We start from the raw sequence: 26,054 nt of genomic DNA on the forward strand, positions 1-26,054 counted from the left end.
TCAGTTCAGGCCAAGAGGAAACATCCAGTCTTCAGAGCTAACACATTTGTTGAGGAAAATTACAGTTTCTAATATGACCACTTGGGGCTGGCTCAAAAGGCAAATCATCCACTTGTTAAATAAACGTATTTACAGCCTGGTACAAAAAACAGTTTTAGTCTCCATAGCAACATTTCACATCCATGGCTACTGTGAATTTTTGCACATCTCATCAGATAAAATAATAAAACATACAAATTTGTGCATAACTCGGAGTGTGCCTCTTTTGAGTGGCGGCTGCTTTGCAGACTAGTGGTCATCCCTTTAACAACTTAGCATTCATGGTGAACTTGATACCTGAGCTGTGAAAGAAAAGCTATGAGAGCACCCGTGTGGGTACCAGTGTGAACCAGAACGGCTAGGCAACTGAGCGATCTCCTGGTTGAGCTCCAAGATAATAGGCTTCAAACCAACTCTTGTGAACACCTGTTGGTAATGTTGTAGACGGTTTGTATATTCATTTTTATACAGTCTATGGTTCACACCTGTAACACAGTATAGGTTGGCACTATAAAGCTTTGATCATTTTGTAATTTACCCACTTCTTCTTACAACACTTGAACCATATCAGCATTGAGAATGCTAAGCATTGAAGAATGCATCACTGATATGAGTTAGATAGCACATCTTTAAAAAGAATTGATTAGCATAAAAAAGGATCACTTTACTTCAGGTAGATGACACTTCATCTAACCTGATTTAAACCTGCAAAGAAGCATCAAATGCTGTCTATCACTGCCAGGGTCTCACATTCCCCTATCTGCCGGTCCACTTATGTCTCCTCTAATTGTCCATCAACCTTTCCATCTGTGTTTCCCTCCATCTTCCAGTCTGTTCAGCCCTGGAGCCTTTTCACATGGGAAGGAACACTTTATTAATCCTGTGAGCCTAATAACTCTTCTTCCCCATCGATCTCGTTAGGATACGGCCTACTTACAGAGAGTGAGCATGTGTTTGCATGCAAGGGTAAGTGTGCACACGCTGGGCTAAGTCACAATGTAATTAACTCCAAGAGCGGCAGTGTGTGTCTTGAGCAGACTGATCACATTACTGGTGTTGGACAAAGATTTGCATCTTCGAAAGTACAATTTTTTTGCTGATTGAGAAAAGCAGTCAGATGTTTAGAAAGCCATTGCTTAGGCCGCGTTCAGACTGCAGGCAAATCTGATATATATCTGATTCCTTCTCATATCCATTTTCAGGGCTGACTGTCCACACTGTTTTTAGCAAGTGTCCATATCGGATCTGGCTCTGTTCAGACTGGGCCACATCACTGACTGATCTGACGGGTTGCCGTAGCAACGACGTCGGAGCGGAGGCGTCACCCAGCGCGTGTATTGTGTGAAGTCATGTATTTCTTTTATATATATAAAAAATCCCAAAATATCTGTACCGTTTCTGACTGCGCATCATTTTTAGACATAAAAATGAACGCATACAGCAAAAGTTGTGTCTCGGCGGAGGGACCCGACGTCCCAGCAAAATGAGAAACAGAGAAAGGTGTTCAGAACAAAACCACCAGCAAACTAATAAACCAACCAACAAAGCTCAGAGTTAACAAAACGGACCAGCAATGAATAACTGGCAGCCCCGCTCCATAACCTCTCCTCCTAGGAGGAGAGGGGCTGACGGGCTGCAGGTTCAGGCTCAGTCACAGCGCGACTGAAGGCTGATTTATGGTTCCGCGTTACACCAACGCAGAGCCTACGGCGTAGGGTACGCGGCGACCCGCACCTACGTGGAAATGCGGTCTTTTTTTCTGCTATTAAAACATGATACAAATAATAGTTTTTGACGTGACATCAGAGATTGTACATGCTCTCTGTGAAAGGATGAGTAGCTCCACAACTGGAAATGGGCGGGTGGTTTGGAGCGTCTGGGACAGTCATATCCGATCTGAGTGTTTGGAGCTGTTCAGACTGAGACGCATCTGCCCAAATGAGATATGGATCGGATATGAAACTACCTCCCGGAGGTGGTTTCGATCTGGTTTGCAAAAATCGGATATCATGCGGTTTGGGACTGTTCAGACTTCAAAAGAGTCATCCAGTTTCAATCTGGATGGGCTAAAAATCGGATATTTGCCTGCAGTCTGAAAGCGGCCTTAGTGGACCTCCAAAGATAAATTCCTCTTTAATAACACAGGTGTGTCAGTGCCAAAAATTGTATCAATTTTTTGTTTTTGTCCTACTAATATGTTTGAGTCGATCAATTAATTTGTAAAAATTGCTGTCTTACTAACATGTTCGACTCGATCAATCAATCAATTCATAAATATGCTATCAGGCTATGTGTTTTGACGCGTGGACGTATTGTGTGCGACAAGCAGACATTTTGGACTTGGTTTGGAGGACTCTGAATTGACTGTGTTTGGGATACTCATCAAACTGAAAGTGTATGGGGGAAATCAGTTCCCGTCCATTAGTGAAGTCTGTGGGATGGCTGCATAGACCGCACCACAACCCAGGGACAATGGGAGCTTGGGCCATCGCCACGGCAACAAGAGTCAGCAGCACTCCCAAGGCAGAGGACTCCGACTGAGGAAACACGAGTTAAAAACTGAAAAGTTAAAAATAAAAACTTAAAAATAAATAATAGATCAAAAATAATATTCATATATGTGTGTGTTCTGCTGTGGTTGGGAATTAGATATAATCTATGTTATGGCTGTAGAAGAAAGTACAGTCATTTTGCTAATAAGGGAAAGTAGATCACAGAGTTGTATCAATTAGGTGAGAATTTTTTTCAACAGGGTTTGTTCTCTGCACATACGCTTTGACCCCAGTAGCCACCTGAGTGACCATTTTGGAAATGTCTTTCTAAAAAACAGAGTGCGCTTCGTAACTTTAGTAATTTTTTTTTTGCCCCACTTTACTAAATCACTGAAATAATTGTTACTGGACCCATTACAGCCTGTATGCAACACTAGATTCATCTATAATAAGCCAGGCGAGTGCAAACGATGTATGCGGCTTCATGAAATATACATTACTACAAATAGCTTTGTAAATGGCTTTGTGGAAAGCTTTTCCTCAATAGTTAATCATCATTGCCATTTTCTGTAAATAAAGACAGCTTTTGTTGAGGTCTGCTTTGTTTGTCAAGTTTACGCTCGGGAACTATGAGATATAACAAAGGATAATAGCGTTTGTGATTAGATAATGATCTCAGAACTGGAGTGATGTGATCCACTTTCTTAGTTCTTTTGAGAATCCTCGCAGCAGCTTTCTGGATCAGCTGTAGCTGTCTGACTTTTTAGGCAGAGCTGTGAAGACACTGTTGCAGTAATCAAATTGATTGAAGATAAACGCATGGATGAGTTTTTCCAAGGTCCTGTTGAGAAATTAGTCCTTTGGTCCTGGAGATGTTTTTCAGGAGATAGAAGGCTGACTTTGTAATTGTTTTAATGTGTCTCTGAAGGGTCAGCCCCGAGTCCATGACTACAACATTTCGGGCCTTATCACTGGTTTGTAGCTATAATACCTTAAGCTGTGTATCGACTCTTAAATGATCTTCTTTTGGTCCAAAAGCTACTTCAGTTTTGTTTTTGTTCAACTGAGGAAAATTACCGACATCCACTCATTGTTTGTTCAATCTATCTACCCAACACTTGTATGGGTCATTGTCACCTGGTGAAATTGTAATGTAAAGTTGTGTGTTATCTGCATAGTTATGGAAACTTGTCTTGTTGTTTATCATTATCTGAGCTATCGGAAGCATGTAGACGTTAAATGGGAGGGGCACTAGGATAGAACCTTGAGTGACCCCAGATGTAATTTAGTTGATTCCGATGTAAAGTTACCTATTGACCGTAGTCCCTGTCATTTAAGTAAGACTCAAACCAGTCAAGTACTGTGCCTGAAAGTCCGACCCAATCAGTATTAATCAGACCCACAGTCCGTATTTAGGTGGATGTCATTGAACACCTTGACAAGGGCAATGTTAGTGCTGTGGTGTGCACGGAAACCTGACTGGTAGATGTCACAGTGGTTGCTCAGAGTTAAAAACTGTTTGAAACCAGATTCTTCAATCACATTACTTATGAACGTAAGTTTTGAGATGGGTCTTTAATTTTCCAATAGCTTTTCCTGATTGTTCTTTTTCAACAGTGATGATGACTGTCTTCACGGTCTGGGGGAAGGCACCTGACAAAAGGGATATGTTTACTATTAAAATCAGATCAAAAGCCATGACGGGTAAAACTTCCTTGAAGAAAGCTGCGGGTAAAATATCGAGACAACAGGAAAATGAGTCAAGCTAATCCATAATATCCTCCAGGTTTTTGTAGTTGATGTGTTAAATGTGTCATTTTGTCCAAATTGGAGCACTGTTCCTGGACTTGATATTGATGCACTGGCTGCTTTTCTAATCTTCTGGATTTTCTCAGTAAAAAAGTTGGTTAAATTAATTGCAGGCCTTAGACAACATTAGAGAAATGCATTGTGCTTAACCTGATTAACAATAACAGTAACTTGTATCTTTATTGAAGACAGCCATTAGACATTCATAATGCTAATGAAACAAAATTCTAGAGTCAGTAGTTTCAATGCCTGTTTAGAGCTACTGTGATTGATAAAAGACACTTTATGTTTGCTTCTAATAAGAAGCATGTGCGGACGTGAATCAAGAGATCTCTAAAAATATATGCTCAAGAGTCGCTGGTCTGGATAAGGCTTGAAAGGGTTGCAAAGTAATCTCAAAGTATTTAGCCATTCTCAAATCAATATTCTGTGAATAGAGACAGTTCTGCGCAGTGGGTACTCACGAAAGTGACTCCAAAAGGCTCAAAAATCCTTAGTGAGGTAAAGAAGAACCCACAAGTGATATATAAATTGGGTAGCTGGACTATTGACTATCAAAGTAAACCCACCACTGAATGGCCTCAGAAAAGGAAACTCCACTTTTTAGAGGGTACACCTTACTCCCATAGAGGTGCTGTGGCTGATTTCAAGAGGGATGTTCACACTAGAGATCCCCAGTGTGTCTCAGTTGAAGCAATTCAGTAAAAATCTAAAATTTCTACGTAATACTCGATGGGTCTGATGCAGAACTCACAAAGTGTTTACTTGAGGTCACTGCTCTTAAATGAGGTCTAATCAGCAATTACCTCTAAGGATTCACATATTTTATCCTCCAGCGCTGTAAAGGTTTTACATGGGAAATTATTTTTGGGCAGTGTTTATCTAATACTGCGACTTAAATGGAGATATAATCATATTTTTAATTACATTAAAGCTGAAACCAGTAAATTCCAAGGGAATCTCCTGAACAAAAAATCCTGTCTACCCTAACCCCTTGAAACATTTGGACATTGTAAATGGTCTGGGAGACCTCAACAATCAATGAATTCTCACAGCAAAATGGCATTTAGGGGATTAAAAAGGAATGTGATGTCTGTGTATGAGAGAAAGGGCGAAAGAGGCAAACGGATAGTTGAATTAAGATTTACAGATCGCCAGAGAAAAGGAAAATATAGAGATCATTCCCCTTGACAGTGACGTCACAACTCACAAAGACAACAGCCAACGGAGAGGCACCCTTTTTTGCCGTTACAGTGCACTTAATTTCTTCAGTGTGTTTATAACATATTCTGTCAAAATGTATGCAATTTACTGGTTTGGCCCCACCAACGTGCTCAGATGGAAAAGGTGTGGGCAATGGGAGTGTGTGGGTGTGAAATCATCCCTGTTTTGCCCCTTTGCTAGTGTATGTGCTTCAATGCATAATTTTGTGCATTTGTCTCAGTGTTTGTGACCATCGCAGAGCAGGGAAACAGTGCAAGGATGCGATGATTTGAGAGATCAGTTTGAGTCACTGAGTGATGAGTCAGGGTGAAGCTTCCAGCCGCCGTCATGCTCTGTGAGGAGCAGCAAATCCATTCTGTACAACATGATGACATGCAGAGGGGAAACGGAGCGTAGGCAAAACTTACCAGGGGGGAGGGGCATAGTTATTCCACAAATGTACTATAATTTGGACCAGTTTTTAGCAACAAATCAAGGAAAAATATAAAGTGCATGTATATTTCAGGTTATTGACAGCAGGCGGTCTAGAATATCTAACCTTGTGCGTTGTACACAAGTGAGAAATTCAGCTTTACCGTACAACCTCATCATTAAAGGAGAAAGAGTCAGTGGTAGAAGTGTTAATCAACACCTAGCTTGTGCAGTAGTTAATGATTTTATCTGCAGCCACTGTGAACACGGAAGAGCAGTATCTGTGATATGGAGTTCTCTCGGTCAGCCTCCCTTCAGGCATCATTTTTCTTGACTGCATGCTTTCAACAAAACAGACTTTTTGCTCCAGCATCTGTTGTCAAAGCCGATGTGCTCACAAGTCATGTTTTAAAGACTAAGTGCCTTGGAGTTCCCCTTTTCCTATGTGTGTTCTGCTCTCTCCGTGAAAAATGAAATGATGAAAATTGAAAGGTGTGGTAAAACACTATTAATAATTGAAACAAATTTATTGGAGTGGAGAGCACATACCTACTAGTGAGGTTAGTCTTTACTCCAACCAAAGAAATATAACAAGCTGAAAGCTATTGTGTACCAACTACAAAATTATGTGTTATTCCACGTACTGTGCATACTTCTAGATAATGTGCTTTTTTAAACGTAACTGTTTCCTACCTACTCAAGAAGTAAAATACTAACTACTATCTTCCAGTTTAAAACAAGACAGCAAAGAACATGCATGGGTTTGTTTATGTCCCAAATCCCACATAGTCATCAAACCCAGTTTGTGTCACGGAGGGAACATCCACTTCCTGTCCAGTAAAGCCTGGTTTATACTTATGCAATCCTATGTCGTAGTATAGGTGGGAACCAGATGCCGTAGAATGATGTCCACTGCTCGCCAAATATAACAAGCATCACTTTGACGCAAACTGCAGGAAATATTATAAGTAGATACTGTATGTTCTTTGTTTTCAAAAGCTTAAGCCTGTGCCATTTCTTCTTTGTCATTTCCAAGTTGGGTCGAACGATAGTTTGCTGCAGTGTCTGTAAAAAAAGCTCCACCTCACGTAAAATGTACTTTATTTACTTGATTGCTATAACTGAGCTTCATACAGGAAGTAAGCAAAAGGAAACTCAGCACTGCGAGCTACAGTGCTGCGTAAAAAAAAACCCATACTGCTGCTTGCTGGTTGGTGGTGTAATAACAGAGCGGCGGAAACAATAGCAAAGAAGTATAAATGTGGACGGTGTAGTCATGCCATTCATAACTATCGTGCGTAGATCCTTGCAGAACAAGCGCCAACCATAAAATTTCCAGATTGAGGCTCTTGTGGAGCTAAGATTCATTGCAGTTGCTCGTCTGGCAGCTGGATCTCATCTGCAAAAGCGAGTCAATCTCCATTGACTCTAATGTTAAAATGTTCAACCAGAGCTAAAATGAACTAATTTACACCCTGGTTCAAAACACAGTTCTGGTCTCAATCTTTTTAATTAAGCGTTTTATATAAAGCATTAAAGTCATTTCTAATATGTTCGATTGACAGTTAGCTCAGCCAATGGCCAGCCGTTATCACTTCCACATCGGTAATCATTATGCTTCCTGCAACCACCCGTTTGTTTTAACCCAGCCTCGGCTAAATGCGGCAGTCATTTTTTTATTTTGCCATTGGGTCAATATGTTTAACGTTATATTCCCCTGTAAATGTCTGGCGGCAGCTCTGCAGATGTTTTGGCTGGGTTGGGCTACAGGAGTTGGCAACCAAAGCTAACCGTGATTGAAATGTGGTGAGTGTGTTCCCATTAGCTTCTCCAGAAACATGGCTGCATTCCTTATGAAGAAAACCGCTCTTAACAAAACCGGTGCATCAGGTGACCTAATGCTTCGTCCAGTGTCTATGATGTAGAAGTATAAATCAGGCTTAAGCCTGACCGGGCTCTGTGGTCGACAGCCTTACACCCACACACTCTCAAATGAATCAGTCCCCAAGGCCTGGCTCAAGGGTGGTACCGAGGATTCACACCCAGGTGAAGGACACACTGGTCATGGATTTTATCTCTACATTCATTGGAATCGCCCTTAGTCTGTGACCAAAAAAATACACTGTGGTCACTTGGAAGCTCAAATGAGTTTCTTCCATAGGTTGCCGGACTCTATTAGAAATATAGCAAGATGTTCTCCCTGAGGGACTATGAATAGAGGTTCTGCTCTTCCACATCAGAAGGAGCCAGTTGAGATCTTGTTAGGATGCTCCCTGGATGCCTCACTATGGAGGAGTTTCAGGCATGTCCAACTATGCAGGGAACATGGGACAGACCCAGGACACGCGAGAAAGATTACATCTCTCAGATGGCTTGGAAACGTCTCTCTATTTTCCTTGAAGAGCTGCCCTGTGAGCGAGAGGTCTAGCCTTCTTTGCTTAGACTGCTGCCCCCACAACCAAAACTCCGATGGCTGGAATAAGATGGATGGCTTTCTTTTGATGAAATGATGAATTAGTAGAGCTGGGTATCATCACTGACCTCCCGATACGATACGATTCCGATACACTAGGTCCCAAGACGATACGATTTCCGATACGATACAATTCGATACGATATCGATATTCTGGTTACAATAAGGGAATAACATGATCCTTCCACGCGCGACGTCCTGCCAGAGAAACCCCACCCTGCCTGGTGAAAAGAAGCAGCCTGCTCACTCCTCAAGTAAGGAGGAGACTTGAGCTCAGTGCGGGGCCTCCCGGGGTTGGTGGATGGAGCAATGCCCAGGACTGACTTAGGTAGGAGCACTGGGTGATAAAATGGGGGAAAAAATCGGGATAAAAAAAAATAAATAAAAAAAAAATAATTTAAATCGATACTTGGATTTATGTATCGATAATCGTTCCTACACATGCATATCGATAAAATATCGATATATCGATATTTTTAACCCACCCCTATGAATTAGCATGAAGCTTAAATGAGCAAATGTGTCCCTTTCATTGTGATATGTTTCTCAGAGCATATTAAAAGATGCAATGAATTTTGAAGTTTGTGAAGCTGAAACGCAGCAGCATGGATATTAGAGTGCACTGAAGGGCTCAGTTAACAATATTATAGTGTAGTTGTAATTGGACTGTATGTGTGCATAGTTTCTCCACAAACATACACCACGTGGGTAACACACTGAAGATAAATACTGTAATGGATCAGCCAAATCAGAGGTTTTAGGGCTACACATCTACCAAGACAACCACAAGTTACTTGAGTAAATATAAGCTAGGTGAAATTATTTTGTGCAGATCTGTGGTGATAAAGAAAGCAGATCGTTTCCAACATTTTTCATCTGGTAGTTTAACAAACTCACTGGAGACAATGAGGTTTCACAGGGTTGCAGAGTTGAGAACAGTTTATTATAACTGATTGGCTCACACCTTCTCCCATTAATGTATTCAAAGTATTCACAACAAAGCAGTTTGGTTCCGTTGAAACAAACTTGGCTTGGTTTGTCTTTGTTCGCAAGGTTTTTTGAGCTCTCAGGCAGACATTATGTCCAAACACCCAGAGCACTCCTCAGTCTCTCATTACTTCAAAACCAAATTTGAAATACGTACTGTAGTGATTGTAACATTCATTCAGCTTTGGCTATGTGGTTAACAGTACATTTTTCTGCCATCACACAAACTTAATTCCAACTTAATTTAAAATATTTTTCCCTATGCTTTTCCCTTTTTTACATTGCCTTTTTTTAAAGGAATGAGACAAAAAGAAAGGAAGAGAAAAGCATGACCTGAAACTGCTAAACAGATGCAACATAAAACGTGACAAACGCTGTTTCAAAGTGAAAGTGTTTGTGTATGGAGTTGACAGGTTTATACGAATGTCTGAAAACATTATGGAGAGGACGCCAACACACATTTTCTGTGGCCTTGTCCATTCTCAGTTGGACCAGTTTTGTCTGCAGTTTTTGTGCAGAGTTACAGGTTACGTAATGTCTAAAAAAGGTGAGGTCACAGTGATTCTTATAGGAACTGGCAATTATTTTAGTGATAGCATCAGTTACAAACAAACCACAAAGAGTTATCCAAAGCCCCTTTCACACAGCCAGTTCGAGGCGGGAACGTTGCGCCTTTAAGCCGCCTCGCTGTTCTGTGTGAAAGTCACGGAGGCGGAATGGGGGGGCCAAGTGGCCCCACCAATAAGCCGGCAGCGGAGGTAGTCACAGAGCCGAAACGGGGTCTGTGTGAATGACACAGCCGGCATGCCGGCATGCCACTAGACGCTGACGCTGTCGTCACGCCTCTGATTGCGGAACGCCGGCATGCTGTGTGAATTTACAGACGGGAGCGGCGTTATGCCGGCGTTGTATGGTTCTGTGTGAACCAACAAAGGCGGCGTATTGGCAGGACTTCTTTACACCAATATTGCGGAATCTCTGTGTGAAAGGGGCTCAAGTCTACATGCCACAGCATGACTGTCAATTATTTTTGAACATTTTGAATATCCTGGACATTTATTTGAAGTGGACATCAGATGGCCATATCTAGCCATTTTTGTCATATCTATTTCTACATTCAATTCGGACTCATGGTAAAATACTGGAGGTTTACCATTTGTCTATTAGTTGCTGATACAACCGCCGTTTGACTGACTCCAGATGCCTTACATTAAAGCTCACTCAGTATCCGTCTGAGTGTAAAGATTTTTGGTAAAATGTACATTATACACTCGTACTGACACTCCTGAAATGTAAGATAAACATGGTTAAATGCTGATTTGTTTGAATAATATGAACATTTCTATGTTTTAGTAGTCTGGCCAGCTACACCCATTACATTCTCTTATGAAATGGGTTTGGTGCGCCTCCCATTCATATGTCCACCAGTACAGAAGACCAGTTGCTAAGGGTTGGTAACGGGTTTTATGCAACGACCCATTCAAGAGTTATTTGTCAAAACAACCAATACACTGTATCCTGTGAGTTTTTCGTTGTCTTTTGTCAGTTGCACATTTTTCTATTCCTATTTTGAAATATTTTTTCTTGGTAGATCTTCATTTTTTTATTTATTTTTTTGTCTCTCCACCTGAACCCAGTCATATCTTATAATTACACCCAATTCTGCATGTTCCCGTCAGCTGTGTCATCACGGCGACCTTCAGAATCCAGCTATTGATTAGCTCCTGTGTCAATGATGTGGAGGTTTCAGACGTCAGAAGTTGGATTTAAGGATTCTGTCCTCGACACGTGCCAGCCCACGTACGTAGATACCATGGCTAGTAACAGACAGTCAGTGGAAGTCACAACCCCGACAAATCTAATTATGTGAACTTATGGCAGGCATCAGCCAGGGAATACTAGCTCTGGCACATATATGTGCAGACTTGGTCATTCAGCACCTGAACTGGATGGGTCTTGTCCTAGTGTATCACCCAACTACTCCAAGTATAACACTGTGTATAAAATGACAAGTACTATAATAGTGGACCCAAAGTCAAGTCTTGTCTACATGATAGACACAACTACATACTTAGCATACCAGCTGCAGAGCTCTGCCTTTTATAAAATAACCAGCTGCAGGCATTTTGATATAACAGCAACATTAGGCCTTTTTTTTTTTTTTTTTTCCATCATTACATTACTACTTTTGGTACTTTTTGGTTTATGCCCAAAAAAGGAATATTTTGTAGACACGAGAATAACTGGTGCCATGTTTTTGCCTTTAAATATGTTTAAAGGTATGAAAACATTAAAGTTTTCAGTTATAATTGCATACATTGTCTATATTTCTTTGCTTTATTATACTGTCTTGGGGTTACATTTGCATAAATGTTAAAAACCAAATTCTTATAAATGGGGAAAAAATAAAAGCAATTTTTCTTTCGTCCTCTGTTTCCTCCCTGGATCTGTTTGATAATTCTGCCCCACGATGTTTCTGAAAGCAGTTCTATCAGCAATCTGGGAGCTAATTGGTCCTTACAGCATCATTAGCTGCCAATACTTGCTGTTGAATCTCAATATAATACTAGTATTAATATGTTGCATAACTAGACAGTCATATAATTAATGCAACAGCTGAAAAAACAGTTTTATTAACAGTAACCCAAATCAATATCAGATCGAATCGGATCGTGATAATCGATTCTGAATCTTAAGAATCGGAATCGAATCGATTCTTGATATTTGAATCGATCCCCAGCCCTAAGCAACATGCAAGTTTAACAACTATTTCATTTTAGAACCCCAATTAAATTCAAGACACATGTCAATAAAAACATGATACGATAATTTGGCAACATCATTAAGCTCCCTTTATCTGGCTAAAGCACCTCTGACCACATGTGGGGACAGTTTGCCATATCATATAATACCAGTTTGTCCCACTAGAGGTCCAGTGGAGCCTTGAACAACTGGAACGTGAATCTTCATGTGATATGTTGCCCCATGTGGTCAGATACGGTATTGCTCAATAAAGTGGCTTTAAACTGACATTGTTTTCACAAAATATATCAAGATACAGGATCAAAAGGTCGACTTTGTCCGTCATACTCCCCTTCTAACGATCTCAGGTTCATAATTTTGCAGGTTATCTTTTCATATTTTATTAGTCTGTTAAGTGAACGCTATAATAAATATGATCAGAAATAGCGCTCATGGGTTTCAGACAAATTTTACTGTTCTCCAACTCGGACTGTAACAATTGAATTCCCCAAGTACCTGGCAACACTGTCTCTAAGGAGTTTTCCCAAACTCCCCCCCTATTTTTTGAAATCTTGAGTTAATACAATACAGGTTGTTACTCTCCCTAATTTCTGTGATTGGTTTTACACCTATTTGATGGAGCTTCTTTCTGCATCCATTGGTACAGCCCTCTGGAAATCAAAGTTGACTCCAGGGGAACTAAACTAATTCTTTGTAATGAAGAACAGTAATATTAGGACGGCTGGTCGGGCTAGTGCAGAAGCAGAAAGACCATTTGTAACTGATGAACTGTCAAATTAGTCAAAATGATTTTGTCAGGAGTTAAAGTGTACCCGCTCTTGAGTTCATCCACCATATTAAACAGAAATTGCAACCACCGCTTCGTGTTTTCTGTCAAATCTATGGAGAGAATAAAAGGTTCCTACTCATCACATGTTGGAAAGCACAAGTGTATCACAAAGTCAAGTGTTAAGTTTTACCTGTGCATTTCTTCAGGCTGCCAGGCCGTTTCCCATGCATCCCCAGCTTGCAGTTGAAGTTTTCCTCCCAGAATTCAGCAAACCAAACGTTTCTTCTGTTGTTAGACAACGAGCGACTCCGGAAATACCGGTCAAATGCTGAATGAAAGACAGTTAAAAGACACCAGATGGAGATTCGTGTTGATACTCTCCAGAATAAATATCCAGCTATTATCTATGAGGGAGACTGAACAGACTAAAAGAGAACGTTTCAAGAACTCCCAGATCTTGTTTAATAATGCAATGTGAAGAGGGCTCTGGTGCTTCAGGGTGTAAAGTCTTCCTTTCCACTGAGCCTGCCCATGCTAAAAAGGTTCAGCATTCACTGCGGTGTAATACTTTCTGACACACGAAGACACATGTTATGAATAGCCAATGCATGACTAAAAAGCAAATTTTTGTGGAGCGTATCGGTAGGATGAGAACACGGAAAGGGAACATTTTAAAAGCCTCTTCCACAATTGCTTGAGTAACAAATAACCAGAAATTTTAACTTCCAGTAACTGAAATACCTGCCAGAGTAAGACAACAACTTACTAGACATGTAGCAATCAGCTCATACTGCAACCAAAGGGAAATTATGACTTTTTGAATAGTTTAGAATGAACAATAAGACCAGAAATAATTACTTACATTCTTAACACAACATTCTCTGTGGGAAAGTAGTGTTTGCTAAAGATCCCATGCAGCGTGGAGGAGTATCAGACAGACTCAGACACCCTGCAGTGTGTCCGATTCCCCGTTGTTGCTCTAAGAGCTGCCTTGATTGAGCTAGTCTGTTTTTAGGGAAAAGGTTTCTACCTGTGGAAATTCACTCCCTACTGGATACGAGGGTATTACTCACTGTGCACCTCAACAGGAAGTCCACAGCAGATGATGTTCTCAAAACAAAGACAAAAAAAAAAATGCATATTTGTTGCTAACAGGCAGTTCAATCGAAAACGTTTTTTTTTTTTTTTTTTTTTTTTTACAGTTGGGGTGAAGTAAATTCCAATTGGGATATTATTATTTGTCTTTTCTATGTTGTTTTTGACAGATTAAAAAGGTAAAAGCACAATAATGCCTCTTGTATCAAATTTCAGTGAAAACTGAAATAAGTAACTAGACACATTTTGGAAAGAAACGAAAAAGGATTTAAGAAATTCGTTTTTTGGACAGAATCAGTATTGAAAGTCAATGTGTTTGCTGACTGCTGTGCCAAACGTTGTACTATTCAACCCCAGCTTTAATTAGAGATAACAGGACAAATTACAGTGCCTACGACTCCTCAAAGTCAACAAAGTCATTTAAATCAGCAGGGTGTTTTGAAATGTCCACCTCTAATCTGCATCATCAATGTGATGAGTCAGCCAGAATTCACTTAAATTAACACAAACACTGACAGCTGTGGAAAATCATGACTTTTAAAGATAAGTCCCCATTATCACCCCTACAGGTTGCTAGTTAGCGTGTTTCATCTGGTGTTATGATATTTAATAAAAAGTGGATGTCTGATGCAGTGGGAGGTTTTCTTTTTCTCCCTTATGCACGGACAAAGTCATCCTGGCTATTTTGCAGAAAATTTAAAGTTGCTATATATCTAAATATTTCCATTTCAGCATGGACAAATTTGCCGATGTCTTTCCTTTAGAGAAAGAAAAATCTGCAATAGCCACTGAAATAACTTGAAACTGACAATAATAAATCACTATTAAAAATGTATGTAAATTAGATATTGCTTTTGAATTGTGGTACAACTGAATCCTCGTCGCAGATGTTGCTTCTGAAACAAGAACAGAGTAAATCAGAATGTCTTTATTTCTCGTGGGGGCGGAGTCATTTCCTGCTAATATGGCAATATAGAGAGCGACACCAAAGACACTTCAAGTCTCTGTGCATCAGGAAAACTATGCAACGTCACTGGGAGGTTTGTACGTTTTTGATTCGGTTTTTTTTAGAGGTTTTTTGTTTTTGTCTTTACATAGTCTTTGGTATTACACCATGGTTTGATCCAGGGATTTTGCATGATAAGCTGATATAGTCTAGCTATAAACTCCATTTGTGGAATTTGCTACTTTTTAACACAAAACAAAATCGTGGACAAAGTCCACTAGATAAAACTTTAGAATAGGTGGGCCTGAAAGTAGAATCAACATCCTTGTGACTGACAGGAAACAAAAATTAACATCTAAATCCTCACATAGCATTACTGCTGCTTTATTGGACACCATTACTTTAAGTTGGCAGTTGTATCAAATCAATTCCCTGTTGGAACTATCTCAGTCTCCTATCTTTTCTATCAAGCTTGCCTCCTCGTGTGGAGCTGCCAAAGCTGATTCATTTAAACTTTTACCTCTCTGCCTCACTCTTGATTTATATCTTGTAGCCTTTGTGCCCCTCGAGGAGTCAAAAATCTAATCTGGAGCTCTAATAGGGACCAAATGACGCTGTCCTCCATGGCCTCCTGGCAAAAAAACCTTGCTCCCAAAGGGGATTGAGAGTTTCTCGACTTTCTGCGGTCAACTAAAATTAGATCAATCAGATTTTGGAGTGGATACACTGTGTCAAACCGACACAAAGTCAGGTGCAAAAAGTTAGAAAATTATTGAAACTATTGAATATTGAAAGAATTTGTAATGCGACCTGATCATGCTGCCATTATACGGGTTCAATATCTCATAATATAGACACACTCTTACCATCTACAGATGCTCGTTTGGGAAGAATAGTGATGGCTCCTTCAGCCACCCTCTCCTGACCAATCACGGGAGAAATCTTGGAGCCCCAGCTGTCTGAGCCCACCCAGAAGAAGTGGCCTGTCTGGTTGTTCCTTTTTGCTGCGTCCAGAACTCGTCTGTTTGAGGAGAAAAGTGGTGAATTTAAACTTCTACAAAATCAAACAAAAAAAAAAAAAAAAACAGTAGTAATTGATTGCTTCAGGGCCGATCCGGTTCATTTAACTTTCATGACACATGTACTGTATATAACAAGGAAAAGCTACTTCTCTGTAGTTTTTACTTTCATATTTACATATCTACGCTATTGGATGACCAACTACAGTGAGATTGGGCAAGTACATTTCCAACCAGTTCATATACAAACTAGATAAAGACTAACTTTATTTTCTCCATATTTGACTGTAGACATAATTCTAAAGTCAGAACTTCACATATGTTTGCTTTGATATTTGGCAGAATTATTGTGCAGAATTATTATTTATTTTAAATTGTCTAACTTGGCCTTTTATAAGCTTCTTATGTTATCTTGCTGGAATTTAAGGACCATTGTTTCGGACAAAGCTGGTGGAGCTGAATCGTTTGTGGACTGTCAGTACAGACAGTACCTTCACTTTTGTTTGCTTCAGCCTTTTTCCCTGTATTTGGGAGTATTCTTGGCCATTTAGAAGACATATCCTACACTCAAGCTTTACCTTTTTGGTCGATATCTTGTGATGTTCCTTCAGTGTATCCACAAAATCCTCTTTCCTGATCTTCCTTTCCTATTTTGTAGAAAGCACTTGTTTCTACTGCGGCAAAGTAGCCCCATGACACAATGCTGTAATCTGTAAACTGTAATGAGGCTTTCCTTTTTCCAGTGTTTTGATCAGTAGCTCTGTCTTTACTGCATTTCACCATTCCACATCAAATCATGCTCAACTATGGGCCACAGAAGCCATTTCCTTTTTGAACATTAAGATAAGTGCATGACCCAATGATGTGTTTATACACCAATCAGCTTGAATATTATGACCAATAACATAACACCCTTCTTGGGAGTGGTTCCATTGATCCTTGGAGCTCTACTAGGTGGTCACTAGGTGAGGAGCTCATCCCCAGGTGGGGAATTCTTGAGAATTGATATGAGAAGGCACCGAGCATATCACCCCGCTGGTGGGGTTGCTGTGGAGGGAGAGAATGGCACATTGAAGTCTAAACTGTTGGGCTGTTGAAATGCCCTTGCCCTGGACAAAAGCCCTCCAGCTGTGTACACTATTAATGTTTGAACAGATGAACATGGGACCATCAGGCATCTGGAAATGGAGCTCAAGGATCTTCTCCTGATATCTTGGTTGATTTCTTTTTAATTTTCCAATGTCGTCATGCAATTTGCCCTCTGCATTTTAGGGTTTGCTTTGAAATACACTGATAGCAGGGCCTCCAAATAATTGAAAAGATGTCATCTAATCTATAAAAAGCTTCTAATGTCAAGATATCAATGTGGAATTATTAAAGCCGGTTAAGGGCACAATCAAATTCGTATTAGTAAATTCCAGAATATAAAGTAATAAATAAATAACAATAACTCTCATTTTAAAAATAATAATGCTTGAACGGAACAGGAAAAGGTCCTTACACTTTTCTGAAGTACATGTACATTTCTGGTTATTGCTCTAGGTGTCATAAAGGTTGTGTTTTAAAATAATTTGACTATAGAACAAATGCTAATAGAGCATCATTTTATTGAGAAATGTGGAAAATATGGCAGCTGGACTTGAACGTCAGTGAAGAGTACAAACCGTATGTCGTCTTCATTAGCAAACATAATAACGGCCCTGGCGTTGGAGGTCTCCATCAGGCGCTTGATGATCTTATCAAACTCCCCTGGCTTGGGCTCCCTGGGGATCTTCAGGGACTGGGCAATACACACACCACCTGGGGCAACAATAGAAAAAAAAAACCAGCAGAATTCATCAGCTTTTTAACAGTCCAAGATTTCTACTCATCATTCTGCAGTCATCACCCGCCTTCAGTTGTTCTCTTTTAATTCAGCTTATACATATTTCATCCGACTGGGATCTAAACTTACTTAAAAGCACTCTGTATCAAAAACTCCAATGAAAGCTTTAATGCTTCCAGTAGTTAGATGAAAGTGGATATTTGGTGCTCCAGCAGAAGCAGAAAGCAGAAAATGCTGTAAGGCAAATGTTAAAAAAAAGAAAAGAAAGAAAAATGAAGAAAACCCAACATTAAATGTGTGATCACATTGCCATTTCTCTACAGCTTTCCTCAGTGGAGCTGTGGGAACAACAAATGGATGGGGTCACATTTGACATTCCCCGAAGTAAGCTTGTATTTTGGGCAAAACCACTGGATCCATCCTTATTCCTGTTAGTGTCACCTGCTTCACTGGAGTGTGCTAAAGGTGTCACATTCTCCTGTTATCCTTCAACGGATTTGACTAGTTGCAGGGAAACAAAATCTGGGCAACCACTTATATAGTGATACTGGTGAGTCGTCATACACTTATAGGCCTTAAGTTATAAAAAAAAAAAGAGCGAGGAGGGGGGGGCTCAACTAAGGAACCTGTGCCTTATTTTTGTTGCTATTTTCTTTCTCTCAACCATTTAGCTTAACTGTCACACACAGAAGCACAGAAATTCAGAGTGTTAAGCACTAATCCAGGCCATGTTCAAGCTCAGAACTGTTAATTGGCTCTGGTGTATATCTTTAGCCCGGATCAAAGTAAGGTGCAAGTTTGTAAGTGTATGGATTATGTTCTCCACAAAAGCTATGAAACCCTGCATTTTGTGCATGAGTGGGCATATTCATGTTTGTCATTTGTCTCTGCGTACAGTTTGTATGTGTGAAAAGGGAGCATGAATATCCCCTTTCCTCCCTGCCTGTTCCATCCCATTTATTGAACATCTGTACAGTCTGTCGCTTTTACTACATCACAGTCTTTAATCACATAAACTCACATACATACCCAGGCAGACATGCACGCCCCAGAGTGCACGACTGTTAAAACAAATACTCATTAGCTTCAAATTAAAGGCATCTCAAGGCTAATCACTAAAGTGACAAAACTGGCACAGACTACCCCATCATCCCTCCCCCTGTACACCCAAAATGCTAAACACTTAACACAAATGCTCGAAAGTTATTACTTCACAAATGATGATGACCAAAAATTAATCTTAAAATTATTTCAGTGTTTTCACATGATTTATTCAAAGAAACATACAAATACACTGGATGCTTCCATATCTTGATCTCAGACACCTTTCATTTGACAGTCTTTTCCATTCTCCTTAATGAAAATCAAGCTCCACTAGCTTGGATCGGCGCTGCCAGCGCTCGGCCGATTATAGATAGTTTAATTTTAGTCATAGCTGTAGTCCATAAACCGAATGTGTTAGTCCAGGACTTTTACAAAGTTGTACGTCATCACTTTTGTGTTTGATGGTTTGTGTATCCAGTTGTCTCGTGAAACAGAAACAATTAAGCCTGAATTCTCATAATGGATTTCATTCAGTAATGTATGGAGCCAAATCAAGGCCAAAAGTTTTGCTAATTTGAAAAACAAATTTGAACCTGAATTTTTTTTTTTACAGTTTCAATTTAATTTTTTCAGTATCAGATCTTTTTTTCAGTTTCAAATCTTTTTATTTCAGTTTCAAATCTTTTTATTTCAGTTTCAAATCTTTTTTTCAGTTTCAAATCTTTTTTTTTCAGTTTAAAATTTTTTTTTCAGGTTCAGACTTTTGGCCCGGATCTGGCGTGGGGGGCGTGGCATCAACTGAGAGGGGCGTGGCATCTTGAGTGACAGCATAACAGAGAAGGCGGGGGACGTTACTCAGTCATGTTGCCTTCAGGAAACGTAGGTTGCAGAAGTTATCAGTAGAAGTATGATTCAACGCTGTATATACACTATATTCACGTGATTGGCAGTGGAAAAAACTGATATTAGTGACACATTTCTGTTTAAAAAGCTGTTTTAGACCGTATTTGGCACCAATCGCAGTATAAAAGCAATAAACTATGCCAGACTGTACAGTTCAACAGCCACACTTTAAAGTTTGACATTTCCCACTTCAACATACTACCAAGTACGGTCTAAAACAGCTTTTTAAACAGAAATGTGTCACTAATATCAGTTTTTTCCACTGCCAATCACGTGAATATAGTGTATATACAGCGTTGAATCATACTTCTACTGATAACTTCTGCAACCTACGTTTCCTGAAGGCAACATGACTGAGGAACGTCCCCCGCCTTCTCTGTTCTGCTGTCACTCATGATGCCACGCCCCTCTCAGTTGATGCCACGCCCCCCACGCCAGATCCGGGCCAAAAGTCTGAACCTGAAAAAAAAATTTTAAACTGAAAAAAAAGATGTGAAACTGAAAAAAAAAGACGTGAAACTGAAAAAAAAAGATTTGAAACTGAAAAAAAGATTTGAAACTGAAATAAAAAGATTTGAAACTGAAAAAAAGATCTGATACTGAAAAAAATAAAATTGAAACTGTAAAAAAAAAAATTTCAGGTTCAAATTTTTTTTTCAAATTAGCAAAACTTTTGGCCCTGATTTGGCTCCATAGTAATGCATTACATTTTTGGTCAACCAATTTGGACTTAATTTTGATGGAGGAAAATTCCTCCCTGAATGTTGCCAGCATCTTCATATTTCCATGTAGTCATGTTCAAAGCCTGGTTTTCTTCACACATATTTGAAGTATAACCAGCTAGTTCAGCCTTTTAATCATTAAGATGATTTTGATTCTCGTGAGGCAGGTTTCCATTAGCATGAGTCCAGGGTAGTTTTATGGAGATCTAAACTTGACACGTGTCTAAATTATCAGGAAGGGCTCAGCAATAAGAATGTTTTTTAGCTTATACAGGTCTAAAACAAGTTCCTGCCTTGGGTTACATACTTCAGCCTGGCCCCAAACATTTCTGAGTGGGGCATGGCCTTGATTCTGTGCTTACTGTATATGCTGTAAGCAGGGGAGGACATTCACTGTACACTTTGAGTTTCAGTTGTCTCTTCTCATTTATCACCACCATTGCAGAGTATGCAAACACAGCAGGCAGATAGGCATCAACCATTTTAGCTCTTTCGATGTTGAACTCATCGTTACTTTATTTTTCTCCTGTTCTTCCTTCTTCTTTGCCATTTTCTTTTATTCATTGGTCGTGGGAAAAACAGTCTAAGTGAGGCACTACTGCCACCAGGTGGTATGGAGTGGTAGCTAGCTAAGTCAGTGGATCCTGTCACGTCTACTACTCTGATAGAGACACAGTCTGAAATGACAGAGTTGGTCACTTTGGCCTCGCTACAATTCCAGCCTGTATGTTTTACCCTGCCCCCTGCTAATGGAAAGCCACCTATGGTTCGAGTCTGTGACTCTCAGGTCACCAAATAAATGGGGATCTTTGACTTTTACAGGCTTTCTGTCAAATTTACAATGGGCTGCTGTGAAGAAAATGGAGGAATGACTTATCTGGTCACTCTACCATCAAAAACTTGATTGTCAGAGTGATGCACCGAGCCATCCTTGTGTAAGGTTTTCTCATCTTGACAAAGGAATTCTCAATCTCTTTCATGGTGGCCATTGATCTGATGGTCACCTTGATCACTCAATTTGGAAGAAAAAGACTATTAATGGTTCTGAACATCTTTTATTGAGACGCTAACAGAGTTTTAGGCTTTGAGGCACTTCAATTGCAACAAAGCTCAAATTAACTTTGACCCAAATTTCTCTTTGACGTATGCATCTGCTGTGAGATATTATATAAACGAAAGGTGCCTTTTAAAAGAACAGTGTACTTGAGGTTATTTTAATTAAATGGATTAAAATAATACAGACAGAAATGTCCTAATTTTATAAGAAATATTGTGTAAAGACTGATGCAACAATAAGTGTATTGAGTATATTTCGAGGTAAGTCAGAATCACTAAAAAGAATACCTGAAGGATATGAAAACTGTCGGCGCATTTCATTTTCACATCTAGTAAATCATGAAGAAACAAGGTACACAGTCTTCTCACACACTTATGCACACAAGCACTGTTTGCTCTTCATAACAACTGTCCATGGAGCAGTATAGGAGTGATTAAAACATTGTTTATTTTATAGCATCACACTCATCAATAATAACTGTCCATGTGGAGGTTAGACTTCCCAAATAAACAAAAGATTAGAGTTTGTCTGTACACTCACGTGCATGTACTTGCACATTCACACACATGCACTCACAGACCTGACTGTCATTAACAAAAAGAAATAGCAGCAAAAAAAGAAGGACATGAAGCCGCTTGTTCGGTGTCAGCATCACTTATTAGCAGAAATTTCTGAGTACAGGTCAGGAGCTATATCTATGTACTTTTATTCATCGCTGGCAGAACTTAAAATTTAAAACATACCTTAATCAATTAAAAAAAAAAGAAAGTTGGACAATAGATTTAGCATGAAAAAACAAAAATCACAGCTGCTTTATCCAGCAATAGATGACAAAAGTTCCATCAATCAACTCCTGCAAGAAAGACTTCAAATGCTTTATTGATGGTAAAACACACTTCAGTTTGGATGTTGTGGTTCTGGTCGAATGAAACCACATTACTGGGGCATATGTAGAGATTATGGGGGTGACAAACTTATTTAATCCCCCTCCACACAGCTGGAGTCCACAGGTGGAAGCTGTGGGATTTTTAAAAGCAGGAGCAAGGTTGGCAGGCAAAAGACAAGTACCTATTACACCTGAAATAGACCCATGAAAGTGATGAAGTAATTGCTATAAACCGTGCCGGGGGTTGAAGGTGAGCATAAACGCTGCTCCAGACGTCTTCGTAAACTAGCTCCCACAGTTATTCTGCGTCGTCTGGTGAGGCTAAATTGAAAGCTACACTGACCATAAAATGTTAAAAGCCGCAGGATCAAATTCATTTGTATTTATTGTTGCGTACTATAGTTTCTATAAAACTTACGAGGGTCTGTCGTAAAAAAAAAAAAAAAAATAGAAAACACACCATTCACCAGGAAAAATAAAGCATTTTTTCTGCTGCAAATGCCTTCCCACATGTTATTTGGCAACTTTAATGTCAATAATATATTCTGTTGGTTTTTATTTAAATCAGTCTTTATGCTTGAAGCAATCAAATAAAAAACAGCTTTAATATCATTTTTTCTTTCAACATAAGCAGAATTGCAGTTCAGAAAGTAAATAGATGATGATTTATTAAAACAGTCAAATAAAAAAAAAAGATCAAAGAATGTAGTATAGTAGTTTTAAGCCTGGCAGGCAGGAATCCGACGTGCAACGATCAGGCGAGGACTGAAAGAAAGACCAGGGTGGATATTCTTAGCTGAAACCCAAAGCACACATGCAAGGGAAGATGGAGAGAGGAGGGGGAATGGTGAAACAGGGAAGGACTGAAAACCCTGCAAAATGTTGGGGCATGACTCCTCCGTCTCCTCACAGAAACAGCGTCTCGTGATGTGGCTGTGTGCATCTAAACTGGGTAATTTATTGCTTTGTGACACGACATCACACGCTGGGTGAGCTAATGTGAGATCTGTCAGATATCCTCCTCACTCACTTCAGATAAAAGCTCTATTAGATCAGAGTAATTGTCAGTTTCCAACATAATTCACCAATTGCACCACGTTCATCTACAAAGGGCTAATTGAATTATGAGCTTTTCATCCACTGAGCACCAACACACCAAGATAACCTGATTACCGACGCTTCAGAGTGGAACTGAATGCGGCTGAATCTCACTTTTGTGAGCGCAGATGAGTGTGTATGCATGTGTGTGTTTGTTCACCACAGTGAAAATAGGTGCGAGTAGAAATGTTTTGATCCTAAATGTCAGTGCTGTGCGCAATTGTGTATCATCCTATAAATATGACGAAGCAATGTAGTTGTCTGTAGAAAAGCATGTGTTTATTTGCTTTCAGCTCAACAGTTGAGAAGAAAGTTGCAGCCTGCAACTTGTGATGACGAATATGCTCCGTAACATGTCGAACGCCTCTCACAATAAAATCCGTACAGTTGGCAATTATCTCCATCCTGTTTTCAGATTGAATTGTTTCTCTTGCAGGACATGAAACACTGCTGTCTCAGCGTTTAATTAACAATCTGTTTCCCGCCCACACACTCCGCTCTCTGCATCCTTTCATCTATTACCCAGCAGACATATGAATGCGGACAAAAAAAGGGGAGGAATTACTCATTTTCTCACTCTTTGTGCTTCTGACGTTTTCTTCTCACCTTCAGCTTGTCAGACTTGTCAGACTTCATTTCCAAAAGGTTTAAACAGTGTGAGGAGAGAATTTACTGGGGAATACAACAATCCAAACTTGCACCAATACAATACAGAAGGTACAATGCAGGCAATGGGGCTACATCCAGCATACTAAACTGACAGAATCCTGTAAGTGCTGAAACATGAAGTTCCTTAAGTGACCACATGGGGGTCAGGGCAAAGGCTGTCACACAGCCCTTAGCTAGACGCCATGAGTCGGTAGGAAGGGGACGAGCTGGCAGCCAGACTGGCCGGCGGCTGGTTGGAGTCAGTGGGTGGGCCACATTCACGCCCAGACCTTCCCAAGGCCAACTGGAGTGGAGCAGGACTCAGTTGCAGCTGCTGCTGTCAGCTACTCTACCCGAGTCACCTGAACGTAGGTGGCTACTGCAAGCTGAAATAGGCAACCTGTGATACCCAAATGAAGGTGGGTGTGTTCAATCCAACAGCCAGGCGTATTGGTACTTTACGGCCCGTTTTCCCATTTTTGGATGAGCCAGATTGGGCGTATTTAGTTCAGAGATATAAAAAACTGGCTACTAAACCAATCTTTAAAGCTCTATGGGGGCTGTGGCCTGTCCATTTCTCTTTATACAGTTTATGGTACTTATCTCCTACTTGCTGTCAGATTTATCTTTCACGATACCTTTATTTTTCTTCATTTTGTCTCATCTGTAGATGCATCTCCCAACTTCTAAGAGCTAATTTCCTTGCAGCATTCAGCAGCAGCCACTTGTAGCCCTTGTAGCTTACACATACGCTGCACTAAACCTCTATTAAACACTGCAGAAGTACCACACACGCACACACACTCACTTTACTCTCAGGCATTTTATAGAGCATTTATCCTACCATTAAGGCTTGGACACAGAGATGGTAATGCACCCTCCTGCTGAGTGAGATCAGTAAAAAGGGTAGCTTCATATCAAGATGTCTTCAAGACTCTCACACAAGGGAATGAGGGTATTTTTATGCACATTTCTCGGTTAAAAAAAGAATGGATAACTCAAAGAAAATCTGCTTGTGAAATCAAAGTCCCTGCCCGTAATGATTTTTTCATTGTAGTGTATGACTGTATCACCCTCTGATTACGCTCACTATGTCTGTAACATTTTGACATGCACAGGCCTTGTCAAATGTTACTATTAGCACAGGCTCTGCTAATCCACACAAGAAGAAATAAATTTTTTTCCCCCTTCAGCTTAGCAGAAATGTCTTTCATCTGTTTTCACCGACACATGAATACCTGCCAGTGAATAGTTACTAAGAGAAAAAGTGCTTACACGATTACCACGTACAGACGCAAATACTCTGGCGTCAATACACTTTATCTCTGAACCTCATTAGCACATTCTTTAGAACTAAACTTGCCCTTTGTTTCTCGATGGTTTGTTCAAGGCTTGCAGCACTAAGAACCATGAACCTTCTTTTGAAGCCATTCATGCCGTACGTATGTTTCTGTGCATTTGGATGTACAGATGCTTCTACAAGTCCCATTTTTTTTAAATGCAATAATGTGAACTCCAGTTACTCAGCTGGCTTCTGTTGTCCATGTTGAGGATTAAGTGGTGTGATAAATGTTATGGTTCTTTTTTTTTTTTTTTTTTTTTTTTTTCCTTTTTTAAGTGCGTGTGTTTCTTGATCACAGCTAAAGCTGCTCCCTAGGCTCACTAATGAATTACTGACGACACCCACAAAACCGCTGTCCCAAGAAAATTCACATCCTCCCATTAAAATATCCCTGAAGGGACGCAGGTCTTCAAGCATCAAATTGGCTTGAAAATTTCTAACAACCGAACCAACAAAAACTGCTGCTCAGACGTGAACAAGCCTGAGGTGGAAAAGCATTCGA

At 40.0% G+C, this 26,054-nt stretch overlaps 1 protein-coding gene across 5 annotated transcripts in view; it reads right to left on the reverse strand.

Annotated features, from left to right (window-relative positions):
- The window catches only part of grm8a (glutamate receptor, metabotropic 8a), a 360,407-nt gene that overhangs the window by 113,132 nt on the left and 221,221 nt on the right, over positions 1–26,054 (reverse strand). For all 5 annotated transcript variants that reach the window (XM_061714149.1, XM_061714148.1, XM_061714150.1 and 2 more), the window contains exons 4-6: positions 17,692–17,827; positions 15,875–16,029; positions 13,158–13,295 (exon numbers count right to left, since the gene is read on the reverse strand). In XM_061714149.1, the coding sequence (XP_061570133.1) occupies positions 13,158–13,295; positions 15,875–16,029; positions 17,692–17,827 (429 nt within the window). The remainder of the gene's footprint in view (positions 1–13,157; positions 13,296–15,874; positions 16,030–17,691; positions 17,828–26,054) is intronic.

The sequence above is a fragment of the Cololabis saira genome, chromosome 23 (assembly GCF_033807715.1).
Source record: "Cololabis saira isolate AMF1-May2022 chromosome 23, fColSai1.1, whole genome shotgun sequence".
NCBI lineage: Eukaryota > Metazoa > Chordata > Actinopteri > Beloniformes > Belonidae > Cololabis > Cololabis saira.